General features: G+C 36.6%; 1 protein-coding gene across 2 annotated transcripts in view; it reads right to left on the bottom strand.

Moving 5' to 3' along the window:
- The window catches only part of GRID1 (glutamate ionotropic receptor delta type subunit 1), an 823,000-nt gene that overhangs the window by 20,163 nt on the left and 779,028 nt on the right, over nucleotides 1-23,809 (bottom strand). For both annotated transcript variants that reach the window (XM_075217028.1, XM_075217027.1), the window contains exon 14: nucleotides 9,326-9,492. In XM_075217028.1, the coding sequence (XP_075073129.1) occupies nucleotides 9,326-9,492 (167 nt within the window). The remainder of the gene's footprint in view (nucleotides 1-9,325; nucleotides 9,493-23,809) is intronic.

Below are 23,809 nucleotides of genomic sequence, written 5' to 3'. Positions count from 1 at the left end.
CTGTCATGCTGGCATTGAAGATCTGAGATAACCTCAGCCACGCTAACTACAATTTCTGCTGAGCTCACTCCATCGAAGAAAGACCATGATTCCTGTAAGTTTGAGTGGACTTGCTGGAGAAAGAGGACTTAGAACAGGAGTCTTGCTAAGTTGGTAGAGGGCAACAAAACCGGCCAAGCAGTCGAAACCTCAAGACAGAGATTATCTACAATTCTGCAGGTCCTTGATACTGTGGGGTAAGGCACATTGAAAACATTGTCACTTGCCTGGCCATTGCTTAAAGTTTATTTTGCTATTTATTGTTGCTGTATTACAGTGTATCTACTTTGTAATAAAAATACAATTGTATCTTCCTGTTGTTGCCTTGGCAGTGTTACCTGGGAATCTCCTAAAGGGCTGGGATACCACTATAGTCCTGTTTCATACCCTAATCTCATACTTGCATCTAGGCTCAGTAGGATGAAACCAGCAACATGGGGGTATCATATCATGTAGACTCAAGTAAGGACTGTTTTTTCACTTTTTCAACTTTACATTACTTAGCTATTATGCATCACTTCTCTATTATACACGGGCCATGGGTGCGGCATTAATTGATATCCCCATGGTCTTTACAGAATTACTACCCCACTCCTTCCAAAGCACAGGAGATTTGAAAAGTCCCTAGCTTAGAATCTGAGCGTTCAGTGCTATGCTACAAGAGTTCAATGCTAAGTACATGGGCCCATATATATCTCTGTATACATCACCTCTAACATTACATTAGGAGCTATGTTGGTTATTATATTCTTAAATTGAACATTGGAATGAATTACATTTTCAGAGTAAGGTAGGCAATTAGTGCAGTGGAGTGTTCGAAAAATAACTGTCAGTATTGTTTAATAACAGGGGCTATGAGCTTTGATTAGTGTGCACTACATTAAGAGGACAACCAAAATTAATTTACATTCCATAACAATTTCCCTACTGTGGCACTACAGTATATATGTAATGTAGAGGTTTTCTTTTTGCCATAATTTTGCCATGTTCTATAACACTACGTAGTGTCAAGTACTGTTATGATACTTTAGCAAGAGAGTGTTATTTTCATGTGGTTTATAAGACATGTTTTTCAAAGATCATTTATTGTATTTATACTTTAGGTTATTTGGCCAGGGAATACAAGGCTACACTAACAGTAAATTAAATGGAAGTGTCAAGCGTTAAGTGAACTGAAAGTGTGCAGAAACAGCCCTGAACTCCGCTAACCTATCATTGACCAATTGTGCTTCAACACTTGCATTATTAATAGAATGTAAGTGCTAGCTATAAGTACTAGTAGCATTTAAGTGCTAGCTATTTATTTGACAGCAATGTAGTAGTTTAACTATTTTTGTAAAATATAAACCGTCCTACTTCAGAAATATAACAAGAACACATTTGCTAATTTTCATGCTTAAAATTAACCTAGGTTTCTTTGGTCTAATATGGAGAAATACAGTATATTGTATAGCAGTGGCGGGCCTACTGGCACTGCAGGAGGTGTAGCCTCTATGGAGCCCAGAGGTGATGGGGGGCAACAATGCCTGGACCACCACCCTGAATAATTGTCAGAGGAGCAGAGTGGGAGCTTTGGGAGGGTGGATCTTCAGGTTCCTAACCCAAATGTTGCTGCCCGGCACTGCAGTGGTCCACTCCTGCTGTATAATAATATTCTGAACTAAATAACCATTTCACAGTCTCATACCAACATGAGTGGTTCTCCTGCCAGTGACTAGCTGTCCTCACAAATTCTACTCTTTCACTGCAGTAGAATTTGAGAGGACCAAGACAAAATAGTTTAAATGTTACACTGAATGAAGGAGTTATCTATTTTATACTACAATTACAAGAACTATTATGCAGAAGTATACTGAATTTAGGGATTATAGGAAAGCGGACCAAAAATGGCTCACTATATGGTCAGCTCTTCAAGTAGGTTTAGGCTTAAGCGTAGGAACGCCTTTCTAAAAACTAGGTAAAATCCTACAAGAATATTTCAACCCCAAAAGCATACTAGTAGGTTAATTGGCTGCTATCAAAATTGACCCTAGTCTCTCTCTCTCTGTCTGTCTGTGTGTATGTTAGGGAGTTTAGACTGTAAGCTCTAATGGGGCAGGGACTGATGTAAATGAGTTCTCTGTACAGCGCTGCGGAATTAGTGGCGCTATATAAATAATGGTGATGACGATGATGAAATATCGCTCATCTTTGATGTTAGACAGCCACAAGGGTAAAACCAAATAAGGTTAGAGTGCCTTTTATCTATTCTGGTAAAGCACTTCATCAGCCCTTTTTGTTTACTTTCTGTAATGTAAAACTACCTCAACAATAGAATACTTATAAATTCATGTATTTATACTGAAAATGTAAGCCCTGAGTTTTGTGCACTTTTTTCCCCCCACTAGGCCATTTAGCTTCAACAATTTTAGAAGCTCTTTAACAAGAAGCAATAAAAAGTTAATTTGTGGGCTGCCATACAGTCATTCTTACCATAGAGGTCATTTGGCAACTTTAATTAGGACTCAGCAAGATTAAACTTGCTCTAGAACATCCAGCAAGCATTTCACTTAATATATTTATGGATCATGGCAATTCTTTACTAACTTTGTCCCTCTCTTAAAAGGGTTATTGTTTGCCAATTTAACTTTTTAATTTATTTTAATTAAGCAAGGACATAAAATTAAATTTCACAATGCATTTAAGAAAAGTAAACATGGTTTGCCTAATTGTATTACAAACCCAATTTGAGAAGTCAAGATCCTTAAAAGAATTGAATTCTAAAACCATCAATTGTTTTAGTGATCAAAAATGTCTAAGTTTAAGCATCCAAATGTCAGCGCTTCCCAAGGTTATAAGCATTCCATGATTCAAGGTTAAATGTTTTTTTTCTATAAGTTGCAGGTTTCCTATAGAAATTGAACAGCTGGGCTAAAATCTACTAAAACAAATTTAAACATTATGGGCCTGATTCATTAAGAAAAGTAAGGAAAAATTAGTAAGTGCAAGGGGTGCAAATTAGTTTATTACATTGCACATAAGATAAATACTGGCTGTTTTTTCATGTAGCACACAAATACTTGATAGCTTTATTTGTACACTGAAATTTAAAGTTGATCTAGAACATGCCTTACTCCAACTATAAATTTGTCATCACATTTTAAAGTTGCCTCCCCCTTTCAGTGCACCATGGTTTTGCCAAGGTGCAAAGTTACTCAATTTTTTTGCCTTACTTTCCTTAATAAATCAGGCCCTATCTGTGAATGCATGTACTACAACCAGCATCCTCCTCCTCCTCAATAGATTACCGGTGTTTCTCACAGTGACTGTACAAAGAAGGGATCAATGATCATGCCCTTTGTTCCCCGACAATTTTACCCCAGCACAGCAGAAATTTTTAACATTTGTATAACATATATTATACTTGTGCAATTTAAATATACTTAATTTGGAACTAACACCATAAGGGTAGCATGGTGACTAAGTGGTTAGCACTTCTGCCTTACAGCACTGGGGTCATGAGTTCAATTCCCGACCATTGCCTTATCTGTGAGAAGTTTGTATGTTCACCCCGTGTTTGTGTGGGTTTCCTCCAGGTGCTCCGGTTTCCTCCCACTCTCTAAAACATACTGGTAGGTTAACTGGCTGCTAACAAATTGACGCTAGTCTGTCTGTCTGTCCGTGTGTGTGGGTCTGTCCGTGTGTGTTAGGGAATTTAGACTGTAAGCCCCAATGGGGCAGGGACTAATGTGAGTGAGTTCTCTTTACAGCGCTGCGGTATTAGTGGCGCTATATAAAAAAATGGTAATAATAATAATAATTTGTTAAGTTGCAAATAGCTGCTACTAAATTTCCTTCCCTTGAATGGAAGCCAGTCGACTGTTGGATAATGGAATGTACAAGAGAGTCACCTTTTAGACGAACGAAATTAAATAGTGACAGTGTTGCATTCGTGTTTGCACTTACCTGAAAGAGTTAACGTGGGGTGTGGGTCTGGCCAGTGATGCTGAGGGGAGATCCTTGTGGCTTTGTAGAGGTGACGCATTTCCTGGGTGAGTCATTCGGTCTGGCAAAATCCCGCCCACCCATTTTAAGTAAGCTTTAGTGTATTATGGTGGTTTAGCATAAAGTCGGTTGGTAGGTTTACAGTTTTGGTGGGGAGGAAGGCACTGTGATCAGCGGCTGATATAGACGGCTCTATCGTGATTGGCGCAGGTATCTGTCCCCTTACAAGGCAATCGGTTACTCTTGTCCCTTCCGTAGGGAGGGGCCTCGCCCGGCTCAGTGAGGGAGGGGGAGTGAGTAATGAGGTGAGTGCAGTTTACTCTGACGTCAGGTTAGGGCCGGCCAAGCAGTGGGGTTATGAGAGAAGTGGGTGGACTTAAGGCTATGTTGCCATGTCCACGCTTGGTTGGGTATCGCTGGAGCTGATCTTCAGTGCCCTTTCTCCGCCACCAGGTTTAATTAGGTTATAATAAAAATATTTTTAGTGCCACTTTACTCAAGTCTCCGTGTCTTTATTCTATAAAAGTGGTTTATATTATTTAAGGTGTGGTGTAGAGCGAAGAGTATACACAGTGAACTATTTATATATCTATAATAATTTATGTAATATATTTTTCTGGCCATATTTTATTTAACTGAGTTTTATTTTGTTTCATTAATTTCTGCATAGGTCTGACAGGTGCTTCCTATACCTACACTGTGCTATTTTGCTACCTGCTCCTTCTACCATTTAATTCTCAGTCTGTGGTATCCAGTTTCCTCCATTTACCTATTTATATAATAACACTGCAGCCCTGTCCTCACTAACCTAATCACACAACTGGGCAGGTCACTGTTTCCCAAAAGATCAACACATTAATATCTATTATGACAACATCATAAACCAATCAAGTATATACTGATCAGTCAAGTCTATATTGAAGATACATATGTATTTATGGCATGAGCGATGTGCAATACATTTTATTTTACATTTTACAGTTTGCTCTTGCAACAGGATTTATTTATGGGCCCTGTCTACCCTAGCCCAACACTGAACATTCATACTAGCCTTGCTATTGTTTATATTTTTATGTCATACATGTTAAAATAAGAAACATTAGGGGTCTATTTGATATGAGGCCAATTTTTGCCCTTTAATAAACAGACCATTCAATCTTTAAATCAAAACTAAAAAGTACCAACAAAAACTATAAAGGTCCTCTTATAAAGTTGGAAATCCCCAAAATAATGAAGGATACTGTCTGCCTCATTCTTTTCAGTAGAACAAGGTCCTCAACTCTGGTTGTCAAGGGCTCCACAAAGGACAGACATTTTAAACAAAATTGAATTAGATACTTGCTCGGTGATGTGATTTTTATCGTATCACTTGGACTAAAGCATAAATGGGCAATCCCCATAATTCTAATAGAATGCAAATGACTTAATAGGTTGAAATGTACATAGTTCAGTGCTATTCTGCACTTTCTAATTAAAATTCATTATTGAATCATGAGACTGGTAGAATCTTTAACTTTGTTGTCTAGTGGTTCTCTAATTGCTGCTTTTTTTTTGCACAGTTTAGCAGGTTAACATATACAAAAATAATAATAAGTTATTCTCAGGCCAAAAGAATAAGGCAGCATTTTATTACAGCAAATTGCTTGCTCATGTCTAATTTAAACCTCATTCATTCTTTCCCTCAGCAGTGAGAAAGCTGCCCATACACTTCCTGTCTATTACTGCTCAGTACTACCTGTTCAACTGTTGTAGATTTCAGTCTGAAAAGTCCTAGGTCTCTCATAATTATCCCACATCCACCTCAACTGACATGCAGAAAACACACGTTACATAAACCTCAAGCTTCGAAAAAAGCACAATGAGCTATGTCCCTATGCCTGATATGTCAGCGCTGACACTCTTCGGTGGAGAACAGTACATGAGGTTAAATAATTGGGTGCTCAATGTGTTTTATTTCAAATTCACCACTGATCAGAATCATGTAGACTTAGAGAGGTTGATACCTAAAACAGCACTATTCAAAGGTTATCAGAACAATGGTATGATATTTTAATTGCTGCTTTTATTCTTGTGTAACTTTTATAATTTTGTAACTTTCCGACAAACTATTTAAACAATGTAGCGTGAACATATAACAAACAATTAGGGGGACATTTAGAGTTGGATGTTGGGGCACCATGGTGGCTTAATGGTTAGCACTTCTGCCTCTCTGCACTAGGTTTGATTTCCGGCCATTGCCTTATCTGTGTGGAGTTGTATGTTTCCCTATGTGTATGTGGGTTTCCTCCGGGTGCTCCAGTTTCCTCCCACACTCCAAAAACATATTAGTAGGTTAATTGACCCTAATCTGTGTGTTTGTCTGTGTGTGTGTTAGGAAATTTAGACTGTAAGCTCCAATAGGGCAGGGACTGATGTGAGTGAGTTCTCTGTACAGTGCTGCAGAGTTGGCACTATATAAATAAATATATGATGATGTATTGCTTTGAGAAAGTACGTCAGGAACGGACGAAACATGTCAGTGAGTGGTGAGTTGATGTCCTAGTAGGATCTGAGAGAGCCCCTATCCATTGTCAGTCACTGACATCGAAAGTAGTTGTAGGAACCAAAAATACAGGAACCTTCAATACACAGATTTGTTTTCACCCTGACAGCTAAAGGGTGCGCACCCACCTTTAAGTGATCACTATATGCCGGAAAAGAGAGGGATACCACCTAATGTGGAGATTGTGAGTTTTTCTAAAAAGACTACGCATAAGATTCTGTCTTTTTTCATCATAAGTACTTGGAAAGCGGTGAACTATTCCATCCTGTTCCTTAGACTACTTACTGATTGAGACATTTTTCCCTAAAGGATTTGTATCCATTGAAGCTATACTCTACAAGGGTCTGGATCCTGATTGTGATTTATCAACAGATTGATCTATATGTTATATTCTATTGGCAATGGTCTATTGATTGATGTGATTTTAGATGGGTTTATCCATTTTGATTAATTAGATGATCTAATCATATTAGAATCTATTTGCACCAATAGCATTTGTATGGTTTTATATTTTGTGTTTATATATATATATATATATATATTTATAAATATATAAATATATATTTATTCATTACCCCAATTTGTTCCTTATTTGATTAATATTTGGACACTCTCTATTTCACTTGTTTTGCATTGTCATCTCTCATGATGATGATGTACGTCTTTTTTTTGTGAATTATATAACTTTCCACACCCAGCATGCACACCAAAATGTGCAGAAATACGTGCAAATATTATTTTTGTGGGTTGTTAAAGTGCATCTCCCTATGAATGGAGAGGCATAACAGGGGAAGACAAAGGCAGTATGTGTAGGCTGACTATAGCAAAGGTGTGTTCACATAATTGATGAACAATCAGCCGGGGATGTATCTACAGATCTTGCTTATTGACTTAAATAATTACAATTGCAGCTATATTTTATGTTGCAGGTGTCTATTTGACCATTTTAATACTGAAAGAGATTCACGACAACAGATGTTGTATACAATTGAATTTTGTATTAAATTATATTTTATATTGAAAATAAGATTTTCTTATTAATTAATCAAAGTCAAGGCAATATTCTTAATTGTGCACATGACACTTTATTACATTATGATACTGTACACAAATAGGGTAATGCTACTTTAACACTGTCAAGTCATATCTCAACACAAGTCATTTATATGTGATGCATATTTAGAATTTTAAAATATACCACTGTTTTCTGGGGACACAAATCAAAATAATGTGCAGCACATAGGTGGGGGTGGTTTTCAATTGTCATCTAGTTCTTTTTTGACCGCGTTAAGTCATTTTAACTCTGTTTTTATCATTTTTGAGCGGGTTAAATTTACCCGCGATTCAATTCCATTTTTAACGCTGTTTTTTTTAATGAAACAGTCCTCTCGCACTCCAGTAGAACGTCTATTGAAAGTATTGGGTGTGCGAGAGGCAGCCGCGTTAAAAGCTATACAATTGTTTTTCAATGCGGCGCAATAAACAGGAAAATATGCTGTTTTATCTCCCACCTCTTTGGGGTGTGTTAAAAATTAAAAACCTCTGAAAAGTATTTGAAATCATGTAATAATGTGGAAAAAAGTTAAACTTATGTTTATCACTAATGCCTAATTTGTGTAAGTTGATTTTCTTGTGAAAAAATAATGAAATAAAATAAACATAAAAAAATAAATAAAGTAAAATCACTAATTAATTATATTTATGTATGTTTTTGGTACAAATATGAATGTAGTAATGTGTTTTGACATGGTATAGATGATTCTATGGTAAAAAATATTTAAATTAAAAAATATGCTAAAGAAAGTACTGTAATGTAGATATTATCAATGTGTAATGCAATATATCGTATGGAAATGTATGCAAAACTTTTTTTTTATGCTATACATAACCGCGTTAAAACTCCCCTTCACTCCCCTAAAAACTCGCAAACACAATGTTTAACGCACGGGGGCAGCGGTCCCTCTTTTTCAATTGAATTGCACTAGTTTTCCCGCTGCGCTAACTCAAAACGGTCGCTGTTGCCGTCAAAAACCCACAGGAGATTTTTTTATTTTTTTTTAACGCTGTGGGGGGAAAAAAAAACTCGCTGACAATTGAATACCCCCCATAGAATTGTATACTAAAATGGGCAGTAGAGGTGGAATGCTCAACATTCTTGAGTAGGTATTTCAATTAGTAAATTAGGTCATGTTCATTTATAATGAATTAGTCAATCAAGTACTCAGTTAATCTTGGTATATAATGCAGAATGTGTGCAAAGTATTGGTTTATTTCCATGCTTAACCAGCCAAAGATGTATAAAGTTTATACAGTTTTTGGTAAAATGATTCAAACACAAATTTGAATTGGATGAATCATCAAAATGCTTCTATACGAATCCATGATGTACTGCTCCACATAATATCAGATTATGGTCTACATTTAATGTAATGCTTTGCAAAAAGCCTCATGTCAGTCTGTAAACATGTAAAATACTTGTTTATAATGCTATAAAACAATGGAGAATGCATACTATTGTTGCTATCTTATTATTATTATTATTATTATTATTATTATTATTATACAGCTAATAGAAATCATTAATAGATAGCAGAAGTTGGATACACTCACACACACATTGATACTGGCTCTCTTTTGTCCTAGACCTTTCCCTTTCACATTTGGACATGGTCTAGACTCCTGTCAGAAAGAAGCATCATCTCCTTTATTGCAGTACAAAAGACATTAACCTGAGAACAAATGGAAGCAGACTTCTATTACCTCTGGGAGAAAATATCTCTATACGGACTGCCATGTTGGAGAGCTATCCCATAGCCTTTGCTACTAATGCTGTTTCCGATGACAGTCACTGAGCATTCATCATCTGTGAGGGCTGCGTACTCTACCACTGTCACATCCCATAAGAAGGCATAGTTTCCTTTCTTTGCCTGAAAGTAAGAAAAAATACAAAGGGAAGGAAAACATCCACAATAAAAATATAGTGTGTTTCAGATCAATTATTAGATAAAAATTTAAATGACAAACTGAAATTATGAATACATGTCTGGATTAAAGTTGGGGACTTTCTTTGACAAAGAAAAACATGATTGACTGTTTCACATAAACATGCTCATTTAAGCCTTAATGAAATGTCAGTTTTACATTGGCATACAGTACTATTACAATAGGCAAAGTTTTGTTGTTTTTTTTTTTTTTTTTCAAAACACAAACATTTTCTATACATGTAGATGGTGTGCATTGCTTGCTGTTCTGTTGATGGAAAGTAATCAGGACTTTAATGGTGTATTATTTTTTCATATCTATATATAAATAATAAATACTGAGCAACAGATGGCTCAAGGATTAAGCACAAAATAATGTGAATTTATAGGACCTGGCTTTCTTCAGTGTACATTTGCATAAATAATGCATGAACACGAATTCATCATCAGTGATCAGTGCATACATAGGCTGCTTTATCAAATCACAGAAACCGTTCCAGACAACAAAAAAACAGTGAATTAAACAAGCCTATTCTGTTCAGCATAGTTTTTATTACTTCATAAAGAATTTGCAGGACAACTGACATTAAAAGGAACAATTATAGCTAAACGTTTGTACAAGTATTTCTTAAGTGATAAAGCATTAAAAAAAAGAATAATCGCACAAAAATGGCTGTGTTCCTCAATGCTTTAACAGTACCAACAATTTGCTTATTTTACAAACTCTAATTATAAACATATAATACACAAGTGATGTAAACTTCTGTAATGAATATCTCTATTAATAATGAGTTCTAAGGTCATCATTTACAGTTTAATCATGAGTTCTGATGTAATTACTTCATTGTTCATTAGGATAATGTGCGTATTATAAGGAAAAACATACCCCTTACTTTAAATTATTGCATATATTAGAAATCACTTCATAATTCCCGAACCTGTGGCCTTGTGCAGTGAACAGTAAGTGGTACATTATCATAGATAGATTATGTTAATAGGTTTTGTAAAACAGTAAGTTTTAATGTCATTTCTTATCATCGGTAAGTTCTGATATCATAACTTCAATGAACATAAGTGAAACATGCTTAATATAGGAATAATGTAGTTCTACTGTACAATATTATGAATAATATAAGTAACCCTGGATTTCTGTGACTCATATAAAAGCACATGGCCAAGATCCTTATGCTTTTATATGACCACAGCATCCTGCATATTATGTTGAATTATACTTATTCAGAAGCAGAATATATATGGAAGATTGCACACAACAGTATCTAATATCCATGTTTGTTACTCCTCCCTGCAGTACACTCCATTCTTAAAGTAACAGACTCTATTAAAACATAGTGTTTTAATAGCACAGAAAATCTTAATTAATTATGGAACACATACATAATGAGTAATGTGTTTGACTGATTTTATCTGTAGTTTAAATTTAAACAAAGCCTACAAGAGAGGTTTACTTCAGAAATCCATCACCTCTATAAGAACAGTCTGAACCAATAAAATTGTCACGTAAATCATTTGTGATTTCTAACATCTGCCCAATTTTCATATGAATTATCTCTCCCATGCTATATATCAAATGCTTAAGTAACACATCATTCATTATAACTTTATGCATTTCTACTCCAAGACCATTTTAGTATACACTAACATGCCCTTTTTTAGTCATAGTATAAATATTAACATTACTCATGTATTATAGACTATAGAAGCTGAATTTATTTATAAAATGACAACCCCCTTTCTAAAGGGGGTGTATATTTACTAATATATAATGATATGGATCACCAGTTATCTCAGTGATAGAAAACCAATTGTTGCCATGAATTATTATTATTACACATTTTTATTACAATATTGCTGAGGCAGCTGAATGATACTTAGCTATCTTGCCAATACTGGCTCAGAGTGACAAGAGTTAACTTACATCTTCACCGGGCCAGTATGAAGGATCTGTGGCACCTGGCTTCCAGCAGTTGCATTGGAAGCCTGGACTGTTTAAAAACAAGAAAAATCTAAAAACAACAACTACTGAACATCCTGAGATGGCAATAACAGAATAAAGGTTGTGCCAGCACTTGTACCACTGTAATCCTTGTAAAATAGGCATTTTGCTGACAAGACCGCAAATATTTTCTATCCTTGCTATGGCCTTTGGTGTCCTTTGATAAATAGGGTAAAGCTCTATCTCTGGCAAAAAAAAACCTTTTTCATCAGAATTAGGACTATTCACCCGTTAATATATAGAGCTCTAAGTGCAATAAAATCCAACAAGAAGTTACATAATAGAAAAGTAAGAACTTGGGTAGTTCCAACATCCATAATATATACAGAAGAAATATGTGTTATTCCTTATAATATATATAAGTGGTCTTAATGAATGCAGACATAATAATGAGTTCACTAACAATTATTTACATAGTATTGACACATTTAGATTATATATTAAGATAATTTAAGCATTATCTATGTAGAAATTCAGGCTGATTACCATAGCTAACCACAGAAAAACAAGAGGTCATTTTTTGTTACATATTATAAAAAGGGCTTGGGTAACTCAAGGTTTCTGATTTCTGGCTATTTATTTATAAAAACAAATTGATACACTGTTGTTCCAAAAATCAATATCAGTCAGGTGGTTCCATTACAGCTGAGCTGAACCATAAGCAATACATGAACTTCTTTGATCCTCTAAAACTATTCCCTACCTTTACATTGTTGACTTCAAATTGTATTAATATTTAGCAAAGACTGTTGGTCAAAGAAACCTGATGAACTAGATACTTTTTGCATTAGAACACTATGTCCTTGAAATTCAATTGAATGAGTGCATCTGATCTTAAAATCATTGACACATAGACTCCTTTGTGTTGTTATATAACATGGAGCACAATGGATTTGTCAGTGAAATTCCAGTTCTCTTCTCTGTTACTTCTACTACTGCATTTGTGCCAAAATTGCTAATTCTTTGGGGTCTAGTTATAAATGAGCAGCAATAGCAATCATTATGTACCGCTGCTATTTTCCATGCCTGGGCTGCTCTGGGAGGCCCAGCAATGACCCAAACCTCTAGGAAGTATTTTTACTGTTTATCAGCAGCCTAATTATGAAGGTAGTAGGTAGCACATGCACATAGCACTTTCAGGTGAGGGATCCAGCGAAGTCAGAGAGGTTTCAGCTGGATCCCATTGTAAAGTTTTTCACATCTTTGGTCAAAGATGTGAACCCTTTGTTCAATAGCAAAAAGCGGGGGAAAGAGCCTTTTGCCAGAATTTAAGCCAGCATTTTGGTCCTTTACTGCATATTAAATAGAACCCTTTCAGTCTTTTTTTTCTATCAGAATTGTCATATGTATACTAAATCAATAAAATGTGCAATATCTTTAAAAAGCGGTCATGTCTCATTTAATTTCCTTTTAAAAATCACAGGTTCATCTCCTGACTCATTTCTTAAGGGGATGCGGTCATTTGTCAGACACTGGAAATGTCGTCATTTTTCCTGTCGACATGAAAAAGCCAGCTGGCTAAATGCCGACACTTCCATTCTGGTGACAGCTTCACACTGTTGACAGTCATAAAGCCAACATGTAAAAAGCAATGCTGGCGGGTCCAGCTGTATTTTTCATGTCGACAGGATAACTACCAACATTTCCAGTGTCTAGATTTTGTACTCAACCCATCTCAAGAAGCCCTTATTAGAGCCAATCCAATATGACATATACCTAAGAAAAACTTAAAAGTATTATTGAAAACTTAGCAAAGAGTGTGCCTTTTTATTTACCTGAGAGAAAAATATTGCATTCAAAAACGTAATCTGAAAGGAACACATTTCCTGTGGTCCACACATAACAGTAAATAATTAGCAATAATAATAGTTGGGCATTGTAGGAATTGGTTAATTGTATGTGAACCAATTAATGAATACATGAGTCATGCTGAGCTTCATTCAATAATTAGATGTCTACATATCCAAATATTTTTTATTGGTTAATTATTTTTCTTCTATTGTTCCTGTTTTATATCCAGATAACAAATGCAATATGGCAGAACTAAGTAAGTAGAACTGAAATAAACTGCTTACAGATTTGTGAACTTGTAGTGATTTGCTAAAAAAAATAATTAGAGCAATTAGCCAGATAGTTTGAATTTAAAACAAGAAAACAATTATTTTCAAGTGGGAACTTGAAGTGATTTTATGTCACTTCATTTTTTACATTACATTTATTCTTACAAGTGTTTGGTGCATGTAATACACATTTTCAATATCTGACAAGTAGGGGGTCCCATCATTTTGAATCAGGAAAACAGGTTCAATATGCAGTGAGATGGTTGTAGAAACATATTCCCATTAATTGTGGTAATTTATGTGAACCAGTAGTCTAAATTAAGTTTGAATAGGTTCAAGTTTAAGCAGACCTTTAATTCTTTCATCCATTAGGCTGAGCGTTTGAAAGGGCTCTAAATCAAAGGTGGAGTGTGGAGTAGCATTAGAAAGATATCCTATTTGTGTAGATGTTCTGTATGCACAAACTTCCAGCGTTTGAGACTCCTGAATCTCATAAAAGCTTGTAAAGTACAAAAGTTCGCTAAATAGTTTACTTGTTTCTAGATATAGTCCAGGGACAAAATTGATGTTATAATGCAGTTAGGTTCTGCAAGCAACATTAGAGCAGGGTGCCATATGAAGTACAGTCAGCAGGACACAGCAACAGTCATATGGTGTGGTTGTTAGAGGTGTCCTGGTGTATTTGATTAGGTTTGTATTTAGATGTGGGACCTGTGATAAATGTTTTGCACAGTGTTACCAACATATTTTTTCAAGATTATTCTTTCACAATTTTTAGGAAGCTAACACACTACAGAACGATTTGATGGGAGTTTGCAATGATTTTATGGTTTAATAGGAAGGGTTTGTCGCTTGTCATTCTACCTCTTGCCCAAGTGATGTCATTTTATTACCACCTAAATCAGGTGAGGGCTGGCAAATTTTAGCCCAAGGGGAAAGACTGGAGTCAGCAGCCTATTAGGAACATTTTAAAAAGAAAAAAAATGCAGGTGGCCCAGTAATCCAGCCCAAGTATCCCACACTACGGGAATGGCCCGGGGGGAGATGCCCCCGGCCCCTCTTCCCAGCCTGCCCCTGACCTAAATCTTACCCCGGGGTATGCAGCCGTAACAGATATGACTCCTAGAGGCAAATCTGCGGCTACTTCCAGCTCAGTATGGTATGTAAGGACCATTAACACATCCTTACTTTACTATGCCTATGAATGCCCGCCTACACCCTCCCCTGTTCTGCTTCACTAAGCATAGTTAGACACCTAGTGGGAGACAGATCTCGGTTTGAGAGCAAACTGAGACATAGATTGTTCTACTACGCCTGGGCAGTTGAAGAAATTGCTGTTTGCGTTTAAGAGTCAGACTTACTGCTAACTCATCAAGAAAAAACGAAAAAATATTTACCTAAAGATGGCGCACAGATAGAATATCATTATAGACAATATACTTATAATCGTCTGTCTAGACTTAAAGTAAGCTGCTGCAATGAGAAGGTAGCAACCGTCCTCAATCAAAAAAATATTCCTTTACAGTCACCAACTTATAAAAACACATTTATCAATTGTTATAATATATATATACATATATTACATAGCGACGCAGAAGTCCTATTGTGTCAGCTAACGGAGGTGCTGGGTATTTGATACCAGAGAATTCCACACACGTGTAACATTATAAGATTTTTTTCTGTGGATTTGAATGATTGTATCGTATCCTTAAAATTAATAACATCGCGTAAACAAACCTCTGATCTCCATGGGAATTAAGTAAAACTGTGGGCCCTCAGTATATGAGTACAACAAGTAAGGAGACTGGACTCATTTATTTATGCTGCAGTTTTTGAATAGACCTTTTCTGATCTGTCTTCCAAAAGATTATACATTGGGTCAAAGTATATTTGTGGTCACAATCATCTCTTAACAGGGATATATATATATATATATATATATATATATATATATATATATATATATATATATATATATATTTTAGTTTTACTGATGTATGTTTTATAACAATAAATGTTGTGATTTTACCAATTTTTAACTGTAAAGGAATATTTTTTTGATTGTGTCTTCTGTGAGTTGCATCTTTGGTTTATTTTGGTTACTCCTAACGCAACAGGACCCCCTGTATGTCTATTAAATAGATTACATAAATACTGTCCATACTGAGTCAGTGAACTCTGGCTTTCTATATGATTGATTGGCCTATCAGTGATGCTATTGATGAATATGAAGAAAGAGCGAAAAAACATATATTTAAGGGTCATTCACTTCCAATATGTTTGGGAGTCCCAGCATGAGAGACCATTTAATTAGTTTTGTTGACATATGTTAAAACACGCATATAGTCTCCATATAGAAAGTCGTTGGACTGTTAGGGGCTTAACTGCCCTAAATATCCACACAATGTGCCTCTGAAACGGCTGCCAGCCACCTCGCGCAGATATTTTTTTTACTGAAGAAACATTGACTACTTCTACTCGCGCTCCATCGAGGTGTGAGCAAAAATCTGCGTTATTTTTTACCGTAATGTTGGCAAAAACGAGCTTCCGTGATGTTCTAAGGAACATCATGGACAATTGATTTTGACCCTTAAAGAGACTTGAATAAAGGTTAGGGAATCACTGATTAATACATTGCTTACTAATGATCTTCCAATAAGAATTCCTTAAATTTGTAGATATAAGTAATGGGGGAATGTTTTATTACAGCTGGACAAACTAAAATTCAGAACAGTGACTGTGTCTGGAATCAGTAATATTCTTGTTTTGTTTATTTAAAGTCTTGTATTACATCCAAAAGCTGCCAAAGTCTATAGTGTTAATATTTTATTTTGTTTCCACAGAGATTTCTGTTTCAACTGTTCATTTGAAAAAAAAATGTTATCAAGTCAACAGCAGAAAGATTAAACTTTTCATTATAGCTCCTAGCAATTATACCTTTTTCATGATATTTAGGACAAGATGTACTCTATGTACTGTATTTCTTTGCAATGGATTTGTTTTCTTGGATACTAACAGAATCTCTCAACTTTCTTGAAGTTCATCACTGCTTCCTAGCTTAGGATTTTTTTATCTGGCCTTTCCTGAACTTTTGATATTTTGATTTCATGTACTGAATGGGTTTTATGCACACAAGATATATGCCTCATTTGAAATGACTGTTAGCAGTTTGTAAGGGAGAAGTTTTGATTGTCTGTCTGATTTAGTCCTGTGGAGTTAAGAGATGGTTAATAAGAAAAAAGTACATTTCTATTAAAGTATTGATGCTGCTACTTGCTGCATACACTGCCTTCCCATTGTACTTAGTAAATAGTTGCAGAACATTCCTCTTACATCACTGTTCTTTACTATACCAACACAATTGGATTACTACTACTTACAAAATAGGTATTCTCTATTATTTATTTCATAGGCCAGAGCCATAACTAGGGATGTGCAATAGGGGCGACCGCTCAGGGCACAACGCTGAAGGGGGGCACAGTTTATGAATATTTTAGGTTCAATAGGTTAAAATTGATGGCTGGGGTGAAGGGATTTTTCTTTCTCAACCTAGGTGCTACAATTTTAAGTTATAGCACTGTCACAGACAATAGATCTAAGTCAAAGGAGGGATTATGGTTCACATCAACAAAATAAATTAAATACCTTAAAAACAAGATAACCACATTTGGGCCTGATTCCAGTTCATATTGACGCATTTGCTGCGTCATTTTACACTGCACATGCCCAGAAACCAAACTTATGCAACTGCATGCAATTGCACAGAATTCATATCAATACGCATCTGACATGTACGACCCTTTATAACTTGAGGCGGAACATGGGAGGGAATGCATATGCTGCTAATTCAAATCCTGTGTTTAGTGTAAGTACACTTGTTTTCAGCTGTATCTTATGCACCTCCTACAGGGCAGGTGTAAATGCTGGATGACAGTGATGGCTAAAATTTGTTTACTACCTTTCACACATGCGCCTCAATAGTTAGCACAGAACAATAGTAAGCATTGCAGATTTATTTATTTAGTTAGTAATTTTAAAATAATACATGAATTAAAAAAATGCAAATATATGGACTATATAAAAAAAAGAATTAAATTTGTTAATTTTTTTGTAAATTGGCTTATTGTTTTTATATTGTTTCCAGTATTTAATTTACTGTATTATCACATAAAAGTTATGTGCGTTCTGATTTATTGAATTAATTGTAAATATGCATGTAATAAACATATAACAAATACTCCTAATAAATGCTTCAGCCTGTTTGTGTGTCTATTCTTACAGAACGTATGCACTGTTTACACATGGCATATTTCCACCCCTTTTTAAATTGTACTGCATCTTAAGAAACATTTGGCTTTGAAGCCGGGCAGAACTAAAAGAAAGTTGCATACTCCTTTTTTTAAACATAGAGATTATGCACAATTTGGGTTCCAACTTGAATCAGGCCCATTTGTGTACACTGATTTAATACCTGCATTTAAGAGTAAGACAGTATACTACACAGCCTGTACACTCAGCTTCTGACATGCACCTCTGTCTGTTCTCTACACTGGAGACTGCAATTGCAGATCTCAACAATTACATCACCGATGCATAGCATTCTATACTGAATACTGTGCTAGTACAGGAGCTGTGCATCTGGCGGACCCAGTGAAATCATCTGAGACTATCTGAAGAAGATATCTATTTTAATAGCATCCAGATATAATGTCCATCTGTTAGAGCATGTGAGGTTAAATAATAAAAAAAATTGTCCTGGTGTTAATGTGTGGAAATTAGTCGATCAGGAAAACTTGCTCTTAATTATAAAAGAGTTAATGAAAGCATTTATTTGCAAAGAGAAAGAATTTAGTAGTTTACTTCAAACATACCTCCCAACTGTCCCGAGTTTAACAGAGCATCCCGATTTGCGGGCCACAACAGGGATGGGGCTTAAAAGTGGGTGGGGTTGTTTAATGTGCCCATCTGCGGGAGGAAAGGGGTGGGGCTTATTTTGTCCAGCTTTTTGCATTCTAAATCTTGGAAGGTATGCTTCAGTTTGTTTTTCCCCAACCACTGAGAGGTACAATTTCTGTCAGCCGCCCCATTCTCATTTCTAATTTGAGCCCCATTAGGTGGTGTGTGGAAAGCTCTAAGTAAAGCTAATTTCATCATGTTTGCCTCACTGCGTAATGCATCTTACCACCTGCCCAAGTGATGGATTGCCATGGTTTTATCTTTTCAATATGAAAATAACTCATTGTGTAAAGGTATTGCACAATAAATTTCACAAACATTGGGGTATCCTGCCAACATAAATGTTTATTGGCTTTCAATTCGGGGACTTGCATACAAATACTTGGTAATCTCCTACATCTGACAATCCCAATCATAATCCAATGACACGTGCAATCGCATCAGCGGATAGGCGGAAAGGCTACATCATTGTTTGTGGTCATGGCTAATGGCGCAGTACAAAAAACACTGGCTTCCTGTCCTTAGAGAGTGCAGCAATATTGCTGGGGACTCGGGACAGGTAAGGAGGAGCCCACGAGGCTTCCCCAGTAATTTGGTAAAGGGGGCCTGCAGCCAATGCCTGTAGGGGGTACTACAAAGACAGGTGATCCCATCAATTTAAGCTTCAAGTCTCCATTAAAAAAGAGGGTAAGCAGCAGGTGCCATCAGTGGCACATTAAGGATTCCATTAGGGGGTGTGCAGAAACCAAATTTTCAGGAGGCACCAGAGGGGGTTCCTCATAGACTGGGGGTGCCCCCAACATATTGGGAGTGCCAGTTTAATTAAAGAGGGGAAGAGAACCCAAGTAACCATAAGAACCCCAATGGTTGAAGTATAACAAAGGAAGACAGCAAGATACTAGCAGTAGGATCCCTACCTCCAGGGGTACCCAAAAGTAAGATCTACCAAACAGACACAGTGTTAGCACCACAGGGAAATGTAAGAGACAAATCTGAAGAGCCCCTTCCTACAGGTACCCCATGGAGTAGCCCCCTTGGAAAGACCCCCATACAATGAGTGGGTTCGCTGCATGGTGCAGCCCAGCTAACTGGAAGTGTGGCTGTAAAGGAGGTGGAGACTGCCTGGCAATTCACTCCCTGGAGAGTGGGATGGATGTCCTTAAGATCCATGAAATGTCCATCTGAATACCTGCAACTTTGTGAGCTGAATTACTAGTGAATAACCTGTGTGATGCACCTGTGGTCTAGTACAGTGGAATGCAATTTCTAAAGTTGATGCAGTTGTTGCCAGTTTATCAGCAAAAACTACTATATCCTTAGAGGATAATGGGCCATTAAGGGATCCTATGGATTGGAAGATTGAGAGAGGTTTAAAAGAATTGCATATTTCTGCAGGATCAACAATTAATGCCTATGGCCTCAGTTTCTAGAGCATTAAAAATCTGGGTGAATACTTTATGCAAGGATACTCAGCAACAAATAAGTAGAGAGTATCTACTCAGGAATATGGATATCATGAGGAAAGGGATTAATTTCCTGAGTGATGATCTTTACACATCATCACACTTTCAGCTAGACGTGTGGCAAATACGGTAGTAGCCAGAAGAGCCCTTTGGTTAAGGCTTTGGGCAGCAGATCCACAGTCTAAGAATATACTTACTACAACTCTCTTATGAAGTTTAGCACTCTTTGAAGGCGAACTTTATCGAATGATCCAGAGAATGACAAGTGGTAAATGGCAGCCTCTGTCACAGGACATCAGAAGATATACTTATTCTTCCCAACAATGCTTTAAGGAAACTAGGAAATATTGCACTCGCAAACAATATTCAGACTATACAAACAGTTAAGGAAAACATATCCAGACAAACTGGAGAAAAGACTTGCATTAAATGCCTTGGAGGCACAAATGTCTGCTCTGAGTTTGGACACTAGGCTTGCATTAAATTAAATTATACTAAGATTATTTCTAGAGGTAAAGTGAATCAGACCTTCCATTAAGCCCTTGATAGCTCCATGGGACTTTAATCTTGTTTTGGAAGTGCTGGTAACAAGTCCTTTTGACCCTTTGCAGGAAGTCCCACTGAAGTGGCTCACTCTTAAGATAATATTTCTAGTGGCAATTACTTCTGTTAGAAGAACTGAGAACTACATGCATTGTGGTGTAAACAGCCTTTCTTCAATATCTTCCAGGCCATGGTAGTACTTTGGTCAAATCCTGAATTCCTACCTAAGTAGAGTCAACCTTTCATATTAAGCATGTGATTATTTTACTCTATTTTTGTCCACAAGCATCAAATCAAAAGGTATGTCTGCATATTCTTGACCTTGTGAGATCTTTCTTTATTTATCTCTCCAGAACTAAAGACCCAGCTAGTTATCCTTCCTATAGAAGCTCGGAAAGGATTAGCTCCATCTAAAGACACTATTGCAAGATGGAACCGAGAAGTTATTATACAGACATAAAAGGGGTTAGAGCGTGAGGTGCCTTAGAGCTCATTCAACCAGAGCAGTCGCTACATCCTGGGCTTGAAAAGCTTATACCAAAACAATTGACATTTATAGAGCAGCCGAATGGTCATCACTGCATATTTTTTCTAGATATTATCTCCTTGATGTGAGTTAATCTAAGAATGGTCAATTTGGACGACAGATTATTTAGTCAATAGATCAATAAAATCTTTTATTTGCATTACTGGCGTCATTTTACCTCATTTTCTTACCCTCTGGCTTTGCTATTGTGTATTCCATTAACAATGGTTGCTAGATAGTCAGGGGACAAAATAAATTATTTGCTGTTAATCTGCATTCCTCCAAGGACTTCATGGCAGCCCTAATATATAACACTCATGTTGAATGTTATATGTTTTAGACACAGATTGGGAGCTTACTTATAGACACACGAGGGAAGGAGGAGCTGGGCTATATCCCTGGTGAGGTTTTTGCTTCTCATGTCTCTGTCAGCTGAGCAAGGAGTTAACCAGTTAGTAATGGCTGCCATGGAGTCCTTTGAGGAAAGAAAATGAATGGTAAATAATTTTTCAATGTATATAATTTGTATGGTAATTTGATACATGAAAGGATTCATGTATTTTTGAAAATATATTTTTAGAAAAGAAGAAAACATTATCACTTACAGTGATACATTCTATCCTCTTCCTCCTTTTAGGAAATATATAAATAGAGAACCTGATCTTGAGGAAAGAGAAATAGATTTGATTTATAAAGTTCAAAGGTCACCTTTACTTTTTTGTTCATATTCCCCACAGTGTTGTTTTCTATGGATGACACATTTACCATTGTCTATGCAGATGACATTAAACAAGCCCTAAAAGGTACTGTACAGTAAGAGCTAAAATGAAATGTCATTGCTACAAAGTACAGTATGGACATTATCAGCTGATCATCTTATTTATTATTGAGAAAGTAGTTATATAAATATGTCTACATTTAGTGTACAGGATAGCTTAAATAATGTCGGTATAGATCCGGCTAATTCTTAAAAGTTTAAATTCTTAAAACAGAGTTGTTAGTTTTTCAGTTGCTTTATAGCTGAAAAACAACATTGAGGTTTATTAGCTTCTTAGAAGCAAGGGTTAATAGTTGTGCAATATGTAAAATTGCAATTTACTTTGATAAGTTATGGTGAGAAGGGATAAGAGACTAAACTATTGTCATAAGAAATCACCAGCAACAAGGTAAATTAGAAGCAACTTTACTATCATCATCATCACCATTTATTTATATAGCGCCACTAATTCCGCAGCGCTGTACAGAGAACTCACTCACATCAGTCCCTGCCCCATTGGAGCTTACAGTCTAAATTCCCTAACACACACACAAACAGACAGACAGACACACAGACTAGGGTCAATTTGTTAGCAGCCAAGTAACCTACCAGTATGTTTTTGGAATGTGGGAGGAAACCGGAGCATCCAGAGGAAACCCCTGCAAACACAGGGAGAACATACAAACTCCTCACAGATAAGGCCATGGTCGGGTATTGAACTCATGACCCCAGTGCTGTAAGACAGAAGTGCTAACCACTTAGTCACCGTGCTGCCCACTTATATTTTTCAGCAGAAACCAGAGGAAAACATGAGAATAATATATGCATTAATGCAAATTATAAGGATATTTGAAGTCACCAGGAAGTTCTGAGACCAAAAAACGCCTGTAGACTGAGGGCTAGATTTTGCTAAAGGGCGGTTTAGTCAATCCGCCGGTTTTGCCTCAATAATTTAGATATGATTGATGCTTCCTCTTATGTTCTGAATGGCAAAATAGCTCAAACAGCATGCAGTTTGCCAATCAGAGGCAGGCATTTAAAAACCTGTCTTTTGGATGGAGGTTTTGATGCCGGTTTAATCAAACTGCCAGCGGTTTTGCTGTTTCCAAACCGCCACACTTCGCCAGCCATTTCAAATCACAGCCTCAAATCGTAACCCAATACCTAAACCTCCTATAGTAAATGCGATGTGTGGCGGTTTCAAACCTCCACCAAACTCCATTCTTAGTAAATCTAGTCCAAAAACATACTGGTAGGTTAATTGGCTGCAATAAAAAATAAAAAATTGACCCTAGTCTCTCCCTCTCTGTCTGTCTGTGTGTGTGAGTGTGTGTCTATAGTAGGGAATTTAGACTGTGAGCTCCAATGGGGCAGGGACTGATGTGAATGAGTTCTCTGTACAGCGCTGCGGAATTAGTGGCGCTATATAAATAAATGATGATGATGATGATAGTACCTAAGTGATTTTTTTCAGGCCATAGATATCTCAGGTAACTTCTAATATTTGTAATAATTTATAGTAGAAAGTTCAGTATTCCCTATAATATACTAGTTTGTTCCAAATTAACAAATAAGTGATGACATTAGAACTCGCAGTTTATATAAATGTTAATTAAAGATGTGCAATAATAATAATAATCCATACCTCCCAAAATGCAAGTCCCAGGCAGTGGAACAGGGGTTGTGGCTACACCGTGATGGAAAGGTGGTTGCCCATTAGATATCTCCAGCGTCGGACTGGCCTGCTGGGCAGCCGGTCTAATCACCGGTAGGCCCGGCCTCGTTGAAGCTCCACCCCCTCCGCTGTTAGGGCGAAGCTTACGGACAGGAGGCTCACATAGAGCAAATCCAGTTTCAGCAACGAGACAACCTTTGTCTTTCTACCGGTTTAGTAAGAGTACACTAGATCGGTACAAGGTGTCAGCAGCACCCAGCCGATCCGAC

This window comes from Mixophyes fleayi, chromosome 6, assembly GCF_038048845.1.
Source record: "Mixophyes fleayi isolate aMixFle1 chromosome 6, aMixFle1.hap1, whole genome shotgun sequence".
NCBI classification, from domain to species: domain Eukaryota; kingdom Metazoa; phylum Chordata; class Amphibia; order Anura; family Limnodynastidae; genus Mixophyes; species Mixophyes fleayi.
This window is presented reverse-complemented; position numbering and strand designations above follow the sequence as displayed.